The 21,009-nt window shown below is 41.0% G+C and overlaps 1 protein-coding gene across 1 annotated transcript in view; it reads right to left on the bottom strand.

Moving 5' to 3' along the window:
• The window catches only part of grin2ca (glutamate receptor, ionotropic, N-methyl D-aspartate 2Ca), a 125,970-nt gene that overhangs the window by 42,481 nt on the left and 62,480 nt on the right, over positions 1–21,009 (bottom strand). Inside the window, exons 5-6 of the mRNA XM_033970925.2 lie at positions 16,476–16,590; positions 8,279–8,490 (exon numbers count right to left, since the gene is read on the bottom strand). Coding sequence (XP_033826816.1) covers positions 8,279–8,490; positions 16,476–16,590 — 327 coding nt within the window. The remainder of the gene's footprint in view (positions 1–8,278; positions 8,491–16,475; positions 16,591–21,009) is intronic.

The raw sequence follows: 21,009 nt of genomic DNA, 5'->3' as shown, positions 1-21,009 counted from the left end.
AGAGCGCTCACCCACCAACCTGAACATCAGAAGTTTAATTACCGTTTGTGTCCTCATGCAAGATACCTAACCCACTCTGCCTGGTATACGGTGTGTATTTGAGCGTTGGTGATGGTCAGATGGTGCAGATTGGCAGCCTTGCTTCCGTCAGCCCGCCCCAGGGCAGCTGTGGCTAGAATAGTAATTTACTTTGAATGAATAAGGAGTACAGTTGTCCCTCACTATATCGCGGTTCACGTTTCACGGCCTTGCTGTTTTGCTGATTCTTGTAGTACAATTTTGAATACTTTTTTACAGCATATGAACATGCATTGTGTTCCTGATTGGCTGAGGGACTGTAGAACATTGTCAATTAATCTCCTCTGTGCCGTGTCTCCTGTACAGTACAGAAGTGTTCAGCCTAATTCACACAAATGTTCAATCGCAGTGTGATTCTGAAGTGCTGTATGTTTGCAAGTTTTCTCCCCGACAAACCCCCCTGATGAAACGTTCTGCACTGACAAAGGCGCCTATGAAGGTTTGAACTTTGAGAGTGTTTAAACAGACAAATTTACACAGATGTTTGATCGCAGTGTGACTCTGAAGTGCTGTATGTTTGCATTCAGAAAAAGACACCTGCACCAAGTGGAAAAAGATACTATAGCGGAGCAGTGCCAAGACAAATTGGCGCGGTCAAAGGAACTATGAAATATGTCACTATGAATCATTTCTTGTGTGTCCAACCTCATAGCTTGATCATTAAAATTAAATTTGTTACACTATTTCTAAAAGCTCTCATTTTTATTTGTAGTATAGGACAAGTTTATATTTTTATTTCTCAAACAAATTTTTGGGCTTGAAAACAGGTCTTGATCTTTGGTTTCTTTCTATAATACTGTACTTATTTTTTAAGTTTATGAAGGTTTGAGAGTGTTTAAACAAGAGAGAAATGTGAGAAAATGTTAATGCCTGTGTGAGAAAAGTGTATAAAGTGTGTGGTGAGGGGTTTTATAGCTGCAAAACATATATAATAATAATAATAATAATAATAATTCCGCCTATTGTGAGTTATTTTTTTAGAACATAACCACCGCAATAAACGAGGGACCACTGTTTTAATATGACACTTCGATAAGTGCATTAAAATCATGACGTAGACTTGGGTTGGTCCTCTTTTAGTTCTGGTTTAATCCTGGTCTAGACAAGGTTTAGCACCGAGTTGATTTTCACTTTAATCTCAGTAGTGTGTGTGAAATATAAAACAGATAGATAACGACGTGCCTGCAAAGTTGTAGTGGCAGTGGTTTGAGAAAAATGTGTCGGTTAGTGTAAAGAGCTTCAGGGAGGGCATCTGATGTAATACCCCGTCCATGAGTGATATATGTGAGTGACAGGAGCGCTGTGGGGAGCCTGGAGGCCTGAATAAACAGAATGAACCTTTCCTCCACTCCCTGTTTTTCCTCTGGGCGTTTTGTGTTTACCTCTATCTCCTGTCCACCACTCCCACTCTCTCTTCTCATTTCACCCTCCGGTTCTCTTTTCATTCCCCCCCTCGCTCTTTCTCTTCCTGTCTCAAGCTCCACTTCCTTCCTCTCTGTGTCTTGCACCTCTCCCTCTCTCTTCCCCTTTATTTTTCTTCATACGTCTCCCTTAATGTCTCCTCCAATTTCCTCTGTCTCACCTTAGTCTCTACCTTTGTCATCCCTCACCTCTCAACTCCCCCTCTTTCTCACACTCTTCTCTCTCAGTTTCCCTCCCGTCGCCTTCACCTCTCCCCCTACCCCTCCTCGCTCTCTCTACCGCCCTCCATTTTTCTTTTTCTTCCTCCCTCCCTCTTCCCCTCTCCCTCTCTCCACTCCATTCCCTCCTTTCCTTCCACTCGCTCCTTTTCCCTCCCGTCTTTCTTTCCACACATTCATCTCTGTCGTTCCCTCCTGTCCCCCTTTCTCTTCCCATCCCACCCTCTCTCTCATCTCTCTCTCTATCTCTGTCTTTCTTTCTCCTCCCTCCCTCTCTCTATCTCCCTCTCCCCCCTCTCTCTCTGCACTCTACACTCTTTCCTTCCCGTCTTCCCTTCACCTCTTTCTCTTCCCATCTTTCCTCCCTCCCTTTTTCTTTCTCTTTCTCTACCTCTCCTCCCTCTCTTTCTTTCTCTGCCTCTCTCCCACCACTCCTCTCCTTACACTCTCTCCCTTTCTCTGCCCTTGTGCTCTTCCCACCCCACACCCTCTCCCCTTCTTTCTCTCTCCTCCCTCTCCTTTTCTCTACCTCGCTCTCATTCCACCCCTCTCCACTCTCCTCCTGCCTCGCTCTCTTTCTCCTCTCCACCCCTCCCTCTTTCCTCTCTCCTCTTGTCTGCCTCTCTCTCTTTCTCCACCCCTCTCCCTCCCTCTCTCCTCCTGTCTGCCCCTCTCTCTCTCTCTCTCTCTCTCTCCACCCCTTTCCCACCCCCTCTCCTCTCTCCTCCAGTCTGCCCCTCTCTCTCTCTCTCTCTCTCTCACTGTCTCCACCCCTCTCCCTCCTCTCTCCTCGTGTCTGCCTGTCTCCCTCTCTCTCTCTCTCTCCACCCCTCTCCCTCCCTCTCCCCTCTCTCCTCCTGTCTGCCTGCCTCTCTCTCTCCCTCTCTCCTCCTGTCTGCCTGTCTCTTTCCCCCTCCCTCCCTCTCTCTCTCCCTCCCACTCTCCTCTCTCCTCCTGTCTGCCTACCTCCCTCCCTCCCTCCCTCTCCCCTCTCTCCTCCTGTCTGCCTGCCCCTCTCCCTCTCTCCTCCTGTCTGCCTGCCTCTCTCCCTCCCTCTCTCCTCTCTCCTCCTGTCTGCCTGTCTCTCTCTCTCTCCCTCCCTCTCTCCTCTCTCCTCCTGTCTGCCTGCCTCTCTCCCTCCCTCTCTCCTCTCTCCTCCTGTCTGCCTGTCTCTCTCTCTCTCTCTCCTCTCTCCTCCTGTCTGCCTGCCTCTCTCCCTCCCTCTTTCCTCTCTCCTCCTGTCTGCCTGCCTCTCTCCCTCCCTCTCTCCTCTCTCCTCCTGTCTGCCTGTCTCTCTTTCTCCCTGCGGTGCTATAGTTCTAAAGTGCAGTGTGTTTGGTTGGAGCCCTGCAGGCCGTGTCCATCTGTGAGCTCAGAGGCAGAGGAGAGTGGACAGGTAACAGCCACAGTGACACAGAGACTCGATGCTCTGAGTGACCAAAGGAAACCGACCAAACCTTACAAAACAAACATTATACATTATTTCTATCTTTACTGGCTTTTAAACATGGTCATCGTTACCTTTGCCTTGGCTCATTATTTAGAACTCAAAATAATGCCTAATTTAAATATAGAGACATCATTTCACAGCCTTGGTGCTCATTATACGCTGATCTGGTGCAGCTTGCCATCTACTGGCAGCAGAAGGAATTACCATGGTGAAAACAATGAATGTAAGTAATGAGGAACATGCCCAAACATGTAAAGAGAAGCGTGCAGCAGAAATGAATGCAATTTGTCGACAGAAATGCTTAAAATGAGTCTGCTGATTATTTATGGACTTAAAACTGAGCAGAGCTTCTATCTGTGACATCACAATTATGGATGCACCGATACCGCATGTTGATACTTTGATACTATCTACCGTACCCGATATCAACAGATACCAGTGCAGTGACTGAAAATGTTATTTATTTAATTTAAAATGGAGTATGGTAAAAAAAATAAAAATAAAAAATAAAAAATAAAAATACTACTACTACTACTACTACTACTACTACTACTACTACTACTACTACTACTACTACTACTACTACTACTAATAATAATAATAATAATAATAATAATAATAATAATAATAATAATAATGTGTTTTATAACTGTTATTCATCATTTAAAGTAATTACAAACCAGCTTTGAGAATATACATGTTCAATATTACAAGGTATTTGGTCAAACATTGGCCAGTAAATCTTCATATTACACCAATTTATAGACAAAAAAGGGACATCGACTGAACAAATACATTGGAAGCGGTATCTGCTCCATCAAAATGTTCAGTATTGGTGGCAATACCCGATATCAGTATTGTATTGGGTATCCCTCATGACAATCCCAGGATAATTCAATTAGTAGTAGAGTAATTTGTGAGGCTCAGAGGCAAAGGATTTTCTACAGACAATTACTGAAAGCCGCCTGAATGACTCCAGATATGTTTATAATGAGGGAATGATATTCTAACATGGCTAAAAGCTAAAACAAAACAGTCCATTTGCATAATATGTGCTCTTTAAGATAATCAGATGGTTGTTTTACCCTTCCTAAACTAGTACCTTTTACAGCTCCTTAAATATGAAAAATCTATACATTTGAATATATAATATGTGCTTTTTTCATGTTTAGAAATCTGGACTCATGTCTTCATTAATAGAGCTATAGGCAAAGAGGGTGAAGTGTCTTGCCAAATGACACAACAACACTATGCACAAATGTGGCGCTTTCCCTCACGTCTTAGGCAAGCTTGTTTATTTGCAGTGAGTCATTTTGAAATCTCTTTTTCGAAGCAATCAACCCCCTTTGATTACTGAGAGTTCGTTTACTATTTTGCGACGGTGCTAGCTACGAGTGTTAGCGTGGTGCTGCAGAACTGGTTCATTTTAAATGGTTTGCATCATTCCAAAGTTACTCCTCACTTTCTTAACCAACTCCGAGCATCTTAATTACTCACCGTGATGAGTTTATCAGAATCAGAATCCTTTTATTGCCATCGTTTGTGAACACAGTTCACAAAGTAGGAACTTATTTTGGTGATAAAGTGCAACATAAAACATAAAACACACTGAATACAAATACAAATAAGGGCATGCACGAAGTTAAAAAAAGATATGCTTAAAAATAAAATAAAATAAAATACTTAAAGGTAGAAAATATATACAACAGCAGCATCAGAACAACAGTGCAAACATGGCTTATTAAAGTGGCTGGTGTTATAAAGTGTCCGGTTTTGTGCAAATATTATAAAGTGTTCATGAGACAAACAGCAGAGGGGAAGAAACTGTTGTTATGACGAGAGGTTCTGGTTCCAATGGACCGTAGCCTCCTGCCAGAGGGAAGTGGCTCAAATAGTCCATGTCCAGGGTGAGAGGTGTCAGCTGCTATACGGCCTGCTCGCCCCGAGTCCTGGAGACGTACAGGTCCTGTAGAGATGGAAGGCTGCAGCCAATCACCTTCTCAGCAGAGCGCACAATGCGCTGCAGTCTCTGTCTGTCCCTGGCAGTGGCCCCAGCGAACCACACAGTGATGGAGGAGGTGAGGATGGACTCAATGATGGCCATGTAAAACTGCACCATCATCTGGATCGGCAGGTGGAACATCCTGTGATGGGCTTTCTTGATGAGGGAGCTGATGGTTGGCTCCCACTTGAGATCCTGGGTGATGCAGGTGCCCAGGAAGCAGAAAGAGTCCACAGTGGTGATGGGGGAGTCCGTCAGGGTGAGGGGAGGCAGGGGGGCTGTGACTTTCCTGAAGTCCACAATCATCTCCACTGTCTTCTGGGCGTTAAGCTCCAGGTTGTTGCTGCTGCACCAGGACACCAGCCGGTCCACCTCCCTCCTGTAGGCAGACTCATCACCGTCTGAGATGAGTCCAATGAGGGTGGTGTCATCCGCAATCTTAACCAGTTTGACGGAGTCGTGGCTGGAGGTGCAGCAGTTGGTGTACAGGGAGAAGAGCAGGGGAGAAAGTACACAGCCCTGTGGAGGTCCTGTGCCGATAGTCCGAGTGTCTGAGACATTCTTCCCAAGCCGTACACGCTGCCTCCTGTCCATCAGGAAGTCAGTGATCCACCTGCAGGTGGAGTCAGGCACATTGAGCTGACCGAGCTTGTCCTGGAGCAGAGCAGGGAGGATGGTGTTGAACGCAGAGCTGAAGTCCACAAACAGGGTCCTGGCGTAGGTTCCCGGGGAGTCCAGATTCTGGAGGATGAAGTGAAGGGCCAGGTTAATGGCGTCGTCTACAGAACGATTGGCTCTGTAGGCAAACTGCAGAGGGTCCAGGAGGGGGGAGGTGAAGGACTTGAGGTGGTGCAGGACCAGGCGCTCAAATGACTTCATGACTACGGACGTCAGTGCCACAGGTCTGTAGTCATTAAGTCCAGTGACGGGCTTCTTGGGGACGGGCACGATGATGGACAGCTTGAAGCAGGCTGGGATGTGACATGACTCCAGGGAGGTGTTTAAAATGTCCGTGAAGACAGGAGCCAGTTCCTCAGCACAGTGTCTAAGGGTGGAAGGACAGACACCATCTGGGCCCGTGGCCTTACGGGGATTCTGCTTCCTGAAAAGCTTAGTCACGTCCGTTATAAGCACTTTCACAACAACAGACAACACGCAGCAGACTGATTTTTACCTTAATATATACAATATGTCTGTACTGGGGGTAGACACATTTTGAGCATCCTAATTACTCACTGTGATGAGTTTATAAGGGCTTTTTGAGGCCAAAGTGGAGTTTTGCCACCACGGTAATGCCAACAACAACAACAACTAGCATGCTAACAGCGCACCAGTATTATCTCCTGGTTCAAGGATGATAAAAAGGCTTTAGAAGATGGAGAGATGCATGGATGGACAGATCATTTTTACCATAAACATTGCTTTTTTACAATATATCTGTACTGGGACAAAACAAATTTTACTTTATTGCATGAACACTGATGTGATTTTCGTGAACAAGTCAGCTCTTTTGAATGATCCAAGTGAACGATTTGCTCCAGATCTCATTATTTAAAAGAGTCAAATCTTTTTCTTTCTAATTTGTTTGCATTTTGATCCTGATTATTGTTGTGCAATGTGTGCTATTGTAGTGCAACATTTTACTTAGCGTCTGCATAATTCCAAAGGGTAAACACATTCATACTCTCAGTTTGAACCATTTTAACACATTTATTGGTCGTTTCTCTCTGTCATTAGTTTGTAGATAAAATCAGGTCTCACATTGGCTTCTGTCATATAAATAAATAGTAAAACAGTCAGTCTTTTGAATGAACAGATCCAAAAGATTCGGATCCCATAAAAAAGCCGAAAGTCCCATCATTAACTCCTTTTCTGAAGCAGGACATATATTGACCACGTGCAGTCTCTGGATATAAGCATGAGTTCATTTTATTTCTTGTGAACATTGTTATTCCTTTGTCTCTAACTGTGTATCCATTTTGTGATAACGCGACGCGACTCTGACACTTAATACCCCCATCTTCTCATGTGGCTAGTCCCATTGTGCGTAATGGCTAATGCTAGGTCCGCTAATGGCCTCTGATATCAGTGTCGAAGAGCAGGATGGATGGTACGGTCTAATTGCTGGTTCTAATTGATACGTGCCCGCATGGACCCTTCGTTTGTGTGATTGGGTCGAGGCCGTAACGAGCGGTTCACCTCGGAGGAGGCGTAAAGGGGAGCGGAGGGGAAAATGAAGGGGGAGAGCCGCTTAATCTCAGGGATAATGGCATCGCGGGTTACATGAGGGATCAATTAGAGAGGAGTCTTAACCCAACAAAGACACGGAAGCTGGGAATGAGAATAGTGTGATTGTGATATAGCTGGGTTTGAACTTCTATATAAGCCCGGGTATTTATTTGTACAATTTCAAATTTTGTATGTGTATGTGTTGTTGCAGAATAAAAAATTTAATTCTGTGTGGACAAAATATGACTCAGGAAACAACACACCTGAGTCTGGTGACGGTTAATAGGCTTAAAACTGTGTAGGAGGAATCCGTATTTTTACCTGTGACGCAACAATCTGGGCAAAATGCAAATGGAACATTTTTTTACATCTCAGAGAAGGCAGCTCTGAATAATGATTTAAAGGTCCTATATTACACAAATTTGACTCTTCAGAGCTTTGTGTTTTGTTTAATTTACACACGAACATATACGTATTATTAGTTTGTCTACATCTCCAAAGCTCAAAATGTTCTGCACCTTGTGATGTCATGAAGTGGTACTTTTCAAGTTAACAGCTCCTTTTACCTTTTGCTCAGTAGAGACTGGCAGGGATGAAACTATCCAAATGATTCTAGTGAAGGTGTATGGTGTTTAAAAATACATTGGAGTACTTCCTGTAGTACCACATGACATCACAAGGTGGAACAGAGTGTTTTCTGCTTGAGTGAAAAACTCAGCCTAAATATGCAGGGTTTGCGTGTGAAAGGTGTGAAAATTCCAGGTATTTTTTATGAGGAAAGAACATTATAACCCTTTAATGAAACAAACGTGAATGAAGCAAAGCACAGTGAAAAGTGACATAGTGCCCCTTTAAATGCATTGTAATGTACAGACTCACGCCTCTGTCTTGTTGGACTGCCGCCTGCAGGGGACAGTGTTGCTCACACAGGTCCCGGTGCTCGGGTCCACAGCCTCCACTATGACAAAGGGCCTCTCCTCCAGCGTAGCCACAGTCAGGTGTCTATAGTCGGACACGGGCTGCAGGTACGAGCCAAAGCGCGGCCACACGGGGTACCGCACCTGCAGGATGCCCATCTCGTACGTGCCCACCTGAGACAGAGGACAGGGGTTAGAGCGCTCGAAGTAAAAGTCTATTTACATAAGTATACACAACACATCAAAAGTGGGTCTTGTCTTTGGATTAAACACACAACTGAATCTGAAGTGGGCCAGGGCCAAATCAAGTCTAAATCACATCTAAACTGGAATCAAGCCAAGAACAAGACTCACTTTTGAAAGAGAAATCACTTTTTAAAGAGGTTTATGGCAACACACTTCTACTTCTATTTATATAAGATAGGATATTGAAATGCACAGTTCAAGAAAAGCAGGAGAGTAGCTATATAGAAACAGAAAAAAAGACTATAATAATAAAGTAGAGTCTAGAATAAATAGAGTACAGAATAAATCAGCACTACGGCTACATGGTACAGCATATGGACAGTATAGACAGCAGGGAATCTTACTTTTAATATAGTGTTGTGTTACAAAACTACCAGTGGTGGAATAAATGTACAAAGTAAACAAAGTAAATTTAGGAAAGTACAAGACTTAAGTACAAATTTCAGGTATCTGTACTTATTACTTGTACTTATTACTTGTACTTGACATTTAAAAGCATCTATTTTTTTAACAATTATGAAATTTGAGCAAGCAAAAATATAACAACAAATAAAATAGCTAGAATAAAACGATTGACTCGGTTGTTTTTGTTTCAACAACAGCACAAATCTTTATCAAAATCACTATATTTGAAGCTTTAATACACATGTCAAACTCAAGGCCCCGGGGCCAAATGCGGCCCGCCATGTCATTTTATGTGGCCCGTGACAAGGTAAATTTAAACGTATGACTGTCTTAAAATATCAGTGTATCAGGAGTTCCGCAGTTACACAGACATATTTTTTTATATCTTTGCAAATTTGAGATGAACCATTTTGCTGATGTAGCCCTCGGTGAAATTGAGGCCTGCTTTAATTGATCTCAAAACCTGCACAAAATACTTTTACTTTTTACTCTTTAAGCACAGTGAGTATTCTTCCACAATTGAAAACTACAAATTGAGTACTACTTTTTCCACATCTACCAAGTCTGCAAAAATATATGTTGGATACACCAGGATTTGTGCATCATTTTGTTTTGTTTATGGAAATGAATCAACACAAAGCATTGGATTTTACAACCAAACTGCTATTCCATGTTCAAATCCCAACAGCTCATTTTCCCAGACTGCAGCACAATGAAATTCGGTCATACAAATGTTTACTTTATCCCTGAAATATTCCGCCTCCAAATTCACTGTTTATCGCGCTTGTTTCTTTATGGATTTAGTCATAACAATTATCTACCTGTGGAATAACAAAAATCCCCCTCTCCTCTCTACCCCCGTGAGATATCCGCCTCAGGACGTTAGAAACCTGCGTAACTCTTCTATAAATGACACATAAATCTTACTCCTGCCTCTGCTCCTCTTGGCTGTAAACCAGAGCATCTCCTTTACCTCACATCAGCCTGAAATGTGGCCTGAATAAGCAAACAGCAGCGGGATCACAGGGGTAAAAGCATGTACGGATCATTTACATAACAGCTCTGGTCAAAGCAAAGGCTCCCGCTCATCTGCAGCCTGCGTATTTCATTGTGTAGAGATTATGACTATAGAAAACAGATGAGATTATTCATTTTTTTAGGATAAGGGAATTATCTCATGTCTCGATAAACTCCTGTAGCAGACGGTGGATACATTTACACGCGGAATCAGATAACTAGAATACTTTCAATAACTGTTATACTGTACTTGGATGAAAAAGTACAAAGAATTTTAACTGTGAACTGTGTGTAGTCTGTACTCTTATCGTTTTAAAGGTCCTATATTATGCAAAATGGACTCTTGTGAGCTTTAGGCCGCATCAAAAGGAGCAAACCTTTATTATTAGTCCGTCTATATCCCCAAAGCTCAAAATGCTGTGTTCAACCTTGTGATGTCATGTAGTGATAGATTTCAAGTTAACAGCTCCTTTTACCTTTTGTTCTGTAGATTCCAGGGCTGGACTTATCCAAATGATTCTAGTGAAGGTGTATGGAGTTCAAAAACACAGTGGAGCATTTCCTGTATTACCACATGATGACATCACAAGGTGGAACAGAGTGTTTTCAGTTTGAGAGAAGAGCTCAGCCTAAACATGCAGAATTTGTGTTTTGAACTTGTGCATGAAACAAAACACAGCTCCAGGTTTGTTTGTGATGATGAAACAACATTATAACAGATCAGAAAATAGCGTGATATGGGACCTTTAAAAAGTTACCACAATCACAACTGAACCTGGGAGTTCAGAGCCTAAACCTGCAGATAGAGACACATACACATTTGTCTCATTCTCAGTGTATGGACAGGCCTCATGTGAAAGCTCAGAACCTCCAGAATTCACTCACTGAGCTGAAGAGGCTGCACTAGCACTGATACATGATTGGCTGCAGGTGCTGGGGTTTAGGTAGAGACCATTCAGATCAGAGAGAGTCCTTTTAGGTTTAAAACAACTGGATTTCAGCATTGAAACTGGCAACACAAACGTGACACTCATGTGAGGATCATTCTGCTTTCTGATTGGATAATTGTATTGAACCAAAACACCAAATTAACACATAAACAACTTGTCCATCGTGCCCAATATTTCTGTAATCAAGAATAAATCAGCGTTACAATTATTATGAGTAAAAGCTGAATTTGATTTGAACATAACTTGTAACTTGGGACACAGGTGGGTTAAGTTTACGAAACTTAAAATCTTACATACAGTTTCTTTAAAGTCCTGTATTACACAAAAAAATGACTCTTGTGAGCTTTAAGTCAAGTTATAATGTTGTTACCCACTCAAAAACATACCTGGAGTTGTATTTTGTTTCATTCACACATGTTTGAGTAAATCTTTATTATTAGTCTGTCTACAGCTTCATTTTATGAGGAAACAACATTATAGCATAGCTTAGAAAACAAAGTCATATGGGCCCTTTCACATAACTCTTTCAATCTTTAACAATCTCTCTTTCATTTTTGTCTTTTCTGCATTCATTTGTAAATTTCTGCATAATTTTCCCTGCCAAAACCTGCACAGGTATGAGCACTTAGGAAGAAATCAGACTCTCGCATCAATTACAACCGTGTATACGACATTTCAATAATCTCATAACTCTAGAAATCAGATAACGATCAAATTCCGTGACCAGAATAAACAAATCGCTCCAAGATCACCGGGGGAAATGCACGTGCCGCTGATTTACATAACTTTGGTGAAAGCGCAGCCTCCCATTCATCCGGTCTGAGAGATTGAAGAAACAAATGCTCAAAAGGGATAAAGGAGTAATCAAAGACACACTTCAAGAACCCCTTGGATGAGAGAGCAGCGTGACCTGTTCAGATGCAGATTCAGGCTTAACTCAATATATTGAATACGAGCCGGGACAGTTTCACATATCGTGAGGTCAATGGGGATCTGCGACGTCAGGGTTATTGCCATGGTAATTAAATATCGTTCACTTAAATCAAATTGCTCCGCGAATTAGCATGTGTGTTTGGGTCTCTCATATGCAAAGTGTCAACACTGCTATGCTCGATGTTTGATGTAATTTACTTTTACTGTACTCTAGGGGGCGCACAAAGAGGCCCACTCAGGTTTGTTTATTCCGTCTCTACGTTTACATACACGACTGGAAAACCGGATAACTGGCCTAGTCCGATTTAAACCGATTTATCTATGTTTAAGGTGTTATAAATCGAGTCGGAAAGATCTCAATAACGCATCTGGAGAAGTCGATATGTGCCTGGATGTAACAGCGCTGTCCAATTTACACAAGGAGAAGGCTAGGAGAGGCATTCACCTGCACACGGTCAGAAACGCTTTAGATCAGCAGCTCTGTCTGTGCGGAATAGGACATATTGTTTCATTACTTTGGTGAGCTATGTCAAAGTGAAGGTGAAAACAACTTGTAAACAACAGTGTAAATCAGATGTTGCTTATCTATTCCTGCCAAAAGTGTGCCTATAAAAATATGACTATGGATGTACCGATAATCAGCTCTGATCATGAAAAAAAACTAGTTGGATCAGATATCGGCTTCCAAATATCACCTCTGCAGATATCCAGCTTGGGCCTGGATATCTACTTGTGCTTCACACCGCTGAGTCTGATAATGTTTGAATTTCTATAAAGCTATTTATACAAAGCTTGTTTGCAGGGATGAATAACAGTCACTTATTTGAATCTGTTTTGTCTTTTTTTTTTTTTGTTTAAAGGAAATAATGCAGTTTTCAGTTTCTGCTTTTATATCGGTTGATTTGCGGGATCGGCAGATAATAAAAAAACATAGTATTCTAGTGTAAGGAAACAAGCCACATTTGTTCTGGTTGTTTATTTTCTGAACATGAGGGCATATGTACGCCGTAACCCACGCCAAAACAAGAGAGTAGTCCCGATTCACTTGAGCCAGTCTCCAAAACAGACCAGTAACTGACCAACTGAACAGTGTTAGTGATAGTGCTAGCTTTGATCTTTGACCTGGGACAAGAGTGATTTGGGGCAAAGAAATTTGAAGTCGGTTGTGTAGTGCTCTAGGAGTTCTTGCATGTAAATACAGTGAAATATAGCCAAATTCAGACAGATCCGTGATTGGCTAATCCACCTGTCAATCACGCCTATCTGAAATCATGGAGATAAAACCAGAGTAAAGCTTTATGTCTTTACTTCCAGCAGATAATCAGCCCAAACAAAATATGGGTCAATGCAGGAGATTTAAAGCAAATCAACTTAATATATCAGCTATTTGTCTACTGCATTTGACCCATCCTTCCATCACAGAGTAAAGTGGGGCCCATCTTCAGATCTTGAGCTAGTCTTGCTCAGGGCTACTTTAGCTGGAGGATTTGACCTATTGTGCATGTTTCAGGTCTAAAAAAAAAGAAAGTCATTGTTAGCGTTATTGTTGCCTAAAAATGAGTATGTATGTCCAGTCAAATGAACCCTGATTTGTCTATTCTTGATGTTCATATCTTAATTTACAATGTAGAGCGGGTTAAGACGAAGATTTTAATACAAAAATGACAAGGCTCTGATTCGATGGAGCCAAAAGCGCGCCATGATCACTTCCTGTTTGGAACATGGCGGCTAGTGGGTTAGCTACGTCCATTTATAAATACAGTCTACGGGAAAACAACTAAAATCGCCATTTTAACAATATTTATGTTGTCTGACCAAACTGTATTTAATATTATTGGCCTATAGGATGTTGTGACGTCGCCTATAACCTAGCGACAGACCTTCACATTAGTAAATTAAAATCGTCTCTATGGTAAAAGTGTCCTATTGATTTGCAGCTCAGGTTATCCAAACATTTGTCCTGTTCTTGGTGCTGGGGTTTGGCCCAGAGTGCTCTGTTGTAATGGGGGAGTGTATTGGCGCTTTGTAGACTGAATGTAAATCGATCTTTTGCAGTGCCAGTTTTTCCCCGACACAAAAGACGTCCCACGAAGGACACTGTTCAGATCTGATCCAAACCCTTTGTGTTTTCAGAGTTCAACACAGAGAACAGACAAAGAGACAGATGGACATGTCCCAAACTCCACTGCAGTCCCCTTCAAACATGCACAGGAGGGAGAGTAATCAAAATGGTGCTTAAGGCGCTATACCTAAAACCCAAACTAGTTCATTTTAGACAGTTTGCAGTGGTTCAAAGTTATTCCTCATTTACCTTATGCATTCCAAGCATCCTAGCTTTTCACAACGGTGAGTTTCCAAATGCTTTTCACAACAACAACTAGTATGCTAACAGTGCACTCTCTAATTATTGGGCAGTAAAACGCTTTAAAATTAGATGTAGACAGTATATAGCAGACTTATTTTGACCTCAAGAGCTGCTTATACAATATATCCATACTGGGGCAAGACAAATTTGGCTCAAATACATGGGAACAAAATAGGCTTCGTACACTGCAGCACGTTAGCTAGCTCACTGTGTCACAAAGCTAACTGTCACTTTTATCAAAACTGCATAACATAAGTAAACAACCTATTTAAAATTCAAATTAATTAAAATAACATCTACCCAATTATTTGTATATGTAGAATACCTCAGTTTGTGGTGTTCTAATATTTATTATGCCTCAAAATTAGAATTAGCATTAGCATTGAGACGCAAACATCTTTCTTTCTAAACACACTGTCCTCTGGTGAAGTACTTACTTTTATTTGTGTAAGTTTTAACATTCAGAGACATCTACTCCCTGTCCACTGCCTTATCTTTAAATATTTATTCATTCTCTGCAAAAACCTCTTAGAGTTACAATTGGACAGGAAGTAGTGACGCTAATAGTCAGGTTGCTGGGCGTTACTGTGCACAAAAGTTATTGGGTACAGAGTGTGGTTACTTCAAAATGACGTTAGACTTTTGTAACAGCTCTCCTCAATTATAGGCTCACTCTAAGTTCATCACAAGAGTTCAATGTTCTTAAACACAAGGAGAAAAGTATTGTACTTTCCTAAAACATGATGCTGTGTTCTTGTTTGATAATAATACTAGCGTGACCACCGACTGTCCCTGTTTTGGTCGTCCAGAACAACTTAACAAAAGGTAGGTTCTTGTTCCAGCAATTAAGAGAGTGTCCCTTCTTAAATTGTATAGAAAGTTAAAGTATTTTGTTTCCTAGATGTAAACCTGATTGTGATCTCAAGTGCAGAGTTAAAAAAATGGCCTATTGCTTATTTAGTCAGTAAACTTGGACTTGCACTATGAACGTTAACCATTCTTGTCTTGTGTTGCCTGGAATGTCCCATAGTACTGTACAAACTTCATTTATTCACCAGGTGTTTTATTGCCAAAACCTTTTTTTTTTGTGTGGAGTCGCCTGCTTGTCTCCCTAGGCTGCTCCGTTTTATGCCATTTTGTGGAACATTCCAGGCAAAACAACATCTCTCAGGAGGAAAGACAGTTATACTCTCAAACTAAAAGCTTACACTGTGCATCTTGAATACAAAGACTTAAACCTCTCGAGTTTGTCCCCCCTCGTCCCACCAAATGTCACAAATGCTCCCATTCCATTGCAGTGGTTCACAGATTTTTGAATGTGATTTTGTCACACTCTCTGATCGGGGAACTTTTTTCATTATGACTGCATTGTACATTGTAAATTCCTATGAGCCCCGTGTAATCCCTCAGTCATCCAGGTGTGATCCATAAAAAAATTCAATTCTGTCAACTGGACAAAAGTTTTAAAGTGAACACATTTCTCTGCTCATCCAAGCCACTTCTTCAGTTCTGGTCAAATTGCTGATGGACACTGCCTTATATCTATTTGAAGGGAGGATCTGTCTACACTGAAACACACCTATTGGTTTACAGTTTTGTTTTGTTTTTAGCTAGGTCTATTGAACTACAGTGAGAACTGTGCCTGAGTCATATTTTGCATAATAGTTCAAGCCCCTAATGGGTGCTCTCACGCCTATTAACATACTGGCTAGCACATTTGTTTTTGTTGTTTTGATTTAGGCCTGAGGGTGGAGTTATAAATAGGGGATAGATGACGTCTAAGGTCCCTATTTTTGTTCAAAGAAGGATAGACTTTTCTAACAAAAATGTCCTCTTTAACTCCCCTCTCAAAGCATTTCTTTTCTTTGGCTAAGATTTGTACCTCACTATCTTCAAAGGAGTGGTTAGTGGCTTTGAGATGGAGATGTACAACAGACTGGGGTCCTGAGCTGCTCTCATGGTCGTGTTGGTACATTCTCTTATGGAGTGGCTGTTTTGTTAATCCAATGTATTCCAGTTAACAGAATTTAATTTTTCTTTTCTATGAACTTGATCACTTGTATTAGTGACTAGAGTCTCGCTATTTTACAAAAACAATACAAATCATCAACCAAATCATCCATCTGTATTAAATATTATTGACCTAAAAACCAGACTGACACTACACTATTACTGCTGGTATGTTGTACCAAACCTGCAGAACATGTTTAGTGGTCTGTTCATGGTTCTAGTGCTGTCTTTACCTTATCCCACTGGCGCTCGCGGTCCAGCGTGATGACAATCATGGCGGGGTTCACCAGGTAACCGTTGGAGTTAAAGGAGAAGTCGTTGTGTTCCCATGTCACATTCAGCATGTGTCTGCAGATACAACACACAGCATTAGATTAAAGCAATACTAAAGATTACTGATCTGATTACTCTGTGAATACTTTACAAGGTCAGCAAAAATGAAATAACTAGAGTAATTAGATAACACAATAATTAGGTCTGATTTTAGTCTATGTTTACAGCACAAGAGAAATGTGATCACAAACACACCTGGTCACATGTGTCAGTTAAAGTGAATGTCTGTAAGTCCGGGAAAACAAAGAGAGAACATTTGTGGAACTGGACTGACGACACACCTCCATCTACGTGCACATGGCCCATTGCACACCGTGATTACAGTGGAGTTTTCAGATGTACGGCTGGATAACATTCACTACTACGCTTTTCTAATCTTTCAATAAAAGTATTTACTGTAGACCAAAACATTGTGAGCTAACGCTGTATGCAATGTTGATAATTTATCTAAAGTGACATTTGCAGATCAAACATTATGATTTGAACCAGAAAGTAAACTTAGACATTGTTTCCTCATGCTAGCAGCTATATTGTCTATAGTAATAGCTTTGCTTAGCTTGGCTTTGTACTTGTGCAAATTGACATTTGTAATGCTATCATTTCCACTTTTATTGTATTATAAAGATCGTGAATGTGGGAGAATCATCTGGTGAGGACTATGCCCTCTGGGGCCCGTCCAGGCGCTGACGTGCCCGGGGAGGATGTGGTCAGAGATCAGGATGCTCCAGGCTCATGACACACTGAACCGGAGCTGCAGCTGGATGGAGAACTGTGTGTGCTCAGTGAGGCCCCTCCTGGAAGCTCTGCACCTGCTCTTTATCTTTACCACAGTGCCACACCTAAACTCTGCATTACTGAGGAATGTTTGGACAGGTTTGTGCAGTATGGACCATATATTTCCAGACCACAATGAGAACTACATTGGATTTACAGCACAACCGAGGCAGCTGTAAAAAGTTGGTTGAGATTATTACAAACAAATAATAAAACAATGTGATATGATAAAATGTTGTTTTTGCATTTATAAACTAGTATAAACACAGTTATTGGAAGTAATCCCAAATGAAGTCTGATATTCTAATTTCTGAATAAAAATGCATCTAGTTACAGATAAGCAAACAGTGCAATGTCTGTGTAATCCCTAGGTCGTCCAACTCAATTTCTGCCCCACTGTATATTTTGTCTTTGTATATCAAAGTCTAATTTTACCTTATTTTAATCCCTGCCCTTATCTTCTACCTTATTGAATGATCATTTACATTTTTATTCTCTGTTCAATGTTGCACCATAACACTGACGCAAGTTGTGAAATTTTGTTCACAATAACAATAAAATCTATTTTGATTTTGATGTGAGGCTCATTCTGCTCGCGGATGATAATTGTCTTGAGAAACAAGGCACCTAATAAAATGTATGATATATTTTTTAATAATTGAGGATAAATGAGCCTTACGATTGTTATCAGTAAAAGCTATTTTTGATTTAAACATCACAAATCATGTCCTTAAAGGTCCTATATGGCGCAAATTTGACTCTTGTGAGCAATTAGCCGTGTTATAATGTTGCTACCACATCAAAAACATACCTGGAGTTGTGTTTTGTTGTATTCACACATGTTTGAGGCATCCTGCCTACATCTCCAAAGCTCAAGATCCTCTGTTCCACCTTGTGATGTCATGAAGTGGTAGTTTTAAAGTTAACAGCTCCTTTTACCTTTTGATCAGTAGAGTTTGGAAATTCCAGGGGTGAAATGATCCAATTCATTCTAGTGAAGGTGTATTGAGTTTAAAAGCACAGTGGAGCATTCCCTGTAATACCACATGATGACATCACGAGGTGGAACAGAGTGTTTTCTGTTTAAGAGAAGAATATGCAGGATTTGTGTGTTAAACGTGTGAATGAAACAAAACACAACTCTAAACATAGATAGGTGAAGTTTAAGACATTTCAAATCATACATACAGTACTGAACATTCTTTAAAAATCTATTAATCAAATGCATGTTATAAACTGTGCTGGCTGCTTGTCTCTTAATTAAATCACCAAGCAATTAAAACCTATGAGAACGAGTGCAATTCCCAGTATCTGAGAACAGAATGAGAAAATATGGAGAGAATACAGTATATAGGACGAAATGGAGGTGAATTTTAAACAGATGCATGTCTCTGCTCAGTATTCAGCCCCAGCCCTCAACACGATGCTTCCAATTCAGGAGACAATTCTGATGTTCTGGTCCTCCCTGCGTTACTGTCAATCTCCTCGTCTCACTAAGAACGCTGCGGGTTAGACTCCCGATGTCTCTGTATGGAGTGTGCATGTTCTCCCTGTGTTACTGTGGCAGAGTGGTTAGCCCGTCTCTGAGTAAACAGTTTAATAATGGACCCATGGAGTTTTTTTGTCACCTTTCTGGCTGAGGTGAAAAAAAAGATGGCCGCCGAGTGTGAAAAGCCATTAATCTGTGCTAATCCCATTAACAGGTGAGCTATGGAGAGATAGAGGGATGAAAGAAGATACAGAAAAAAGGAAAGAAGGAAGAGAAAGACGTGTGTTTGATCTGATGAAACCAAATGGAGATGAGGATTTCTTTGTTCTGTACAGATGACCTTCCATTCAGCGTGAGAGCAAAGACTTGTGGGTAATATAGTCCAGCCGTGTACAGTATCAAAGCGAGGGAGGTTTGATTGAATCAGTACAGACAAAAAACAAGTGTCCGGCTCACGGCAAAGACGGTTTCATCAGGAATCCAATCTACGAAATCTCATCTGAGCTTCTTTTTTTTGGGTTGTGTTTATGAAAAGACGATGTGTAGCTGTGGTTTTTCGTTTTGGTCGGTTAATAGGTAAATTGTGTTTTAGGCGACCACATTTTTAGTAGTTATTTTATTAGGATTATAAAGATTTATTTGGAGAATTGCCTGGCATTTTTTATACAGATTGATATCAGTCTGGTCCCCACGCCCTCTATCGTGCCTCGAGAGTCAAACGTGATCGTCCAATCAGATTTTTTTGTCCCCCCAGTGAAATGAAGGAGTTTCATTTTCCCCTGTAAACATCCATAATGAAAAAAACAAACACACATTTTAATTTGAATCTATTTTCTGGCATTAAAAGCTCCATATTGTGACTTCAAAGTGTTTAGCCATGTCTGCAACTGAATACACGAAACAGATAAAAACAGATAAATGAAATATCTTTGGAATATTGTAAGCAAAGAAATATCTGAGATGAGCAAGTAGCATATCCTCCACAAGAAAAGTTACATAGTGTATGTTTAACTTTATAACTAAATCAAGCACACCTAACATCTCTTTTTCTATCTTCAAACAAGTATAATCCATATTTAACATCAGGAGACATCCGGGAAGGACTTAGATCTGAAGCTAAGTGACAGTTCAGGGTCCTGTGATCTTCTCCGCAGGTGCACAGATGTAGGGCAGGTCTTAAAGGGAAGGGGCAGATGGGTCGGGTTGGTCTTAAAGGGAGGGGGCAGATCAGGGTTGCCAGGTTTTCAGAGAGTAACGAGAAATCAAGCCTTTGGGGGGAAAAAAGGGCCAAAACAAGCAATCTGACGGTAATAAAAATAAGCCTAAAGAACCAAATAGTTAAATATTATGTGTAACCGGCATAGACTTTATAAAGAAGTGGACTAAGGGTGTTTGACGTCTCTCATAGCGTTCAGATCCAGCCAAATGAAGCTCATCAAGGTTAGCAGTTATAGGAGCAAATTTGGAGCCGAGTCCCATATTTGGAATTCTGACCGAGAGTACCATAGCAACCAAATGGCCAATCCGGAGCGAGACTTTTTAGGGTAAAGCCTCTTCCTGTCTGCACCGCTGGTTTAGCAGGGAGTGGGCACTTAGCAATGCTGTCAATCAAACCTGTTGCTAACGCTAGCGGGAGAGACCTCAGAGAAAGAAGGCACCTGATTTGTCATTTGTTATTAATGTTCATATCTTAAGTTACGGACACAATAGCGAAATAAAAGTGCCAGGATAATGTAGAGCAGGTTAATACGAACATTTTAAGACCAAAATGACAAGTGTGACAGCAGCAGTTACGGAGAGAGGGGCGACAGTTTTTTAATGTAAAGTGAATCGGAGCCAAAGTTGATGCAGTCAGAAATGCGCCCATGTTCACTTCTTATTTGAAACGCGGCAGCTTAACAGGTTAGCTATGTCCATTTATATATATACACACATTCTATGGTCACCGCTCGTGATATGCCCAAATTTGAATTACATATTTAACATAACTAACATATTTACGTTAACAGGTTATATTACTGTAATTAATGGGTCTATTATGGCTTTGCGCCCTTTTTCATGTATTTCAGCAAAATGTGTCTTGTCCCAGTACAGATAAATTATAATTCTGGTATGTACTATGAGCATCCATACATACAGCTTTATACTGTCCAATAATCAGGAAGTCCACT

Source organism: Periophthalmus magnuspinnatus, chromosome 8 (genome assembly GCF_009829125.3).
Source record: "Periophthalmus magnuspinnatus isolate fPerMag1 chromosome 8, fPerMag1.2.pri, whole genome shotgun sequence".
NCBI lineage: Eukaryota > Metazoa > Chordata > Actinopteri > Gobiiformes > Gobiidae > Periophthalmus > Periophthalmus magnuspinnatus.
Note: the sequence above shows the minus strand (reverse complement) of the source record. Positions and strands in the feature narration are given on the sequence as shown.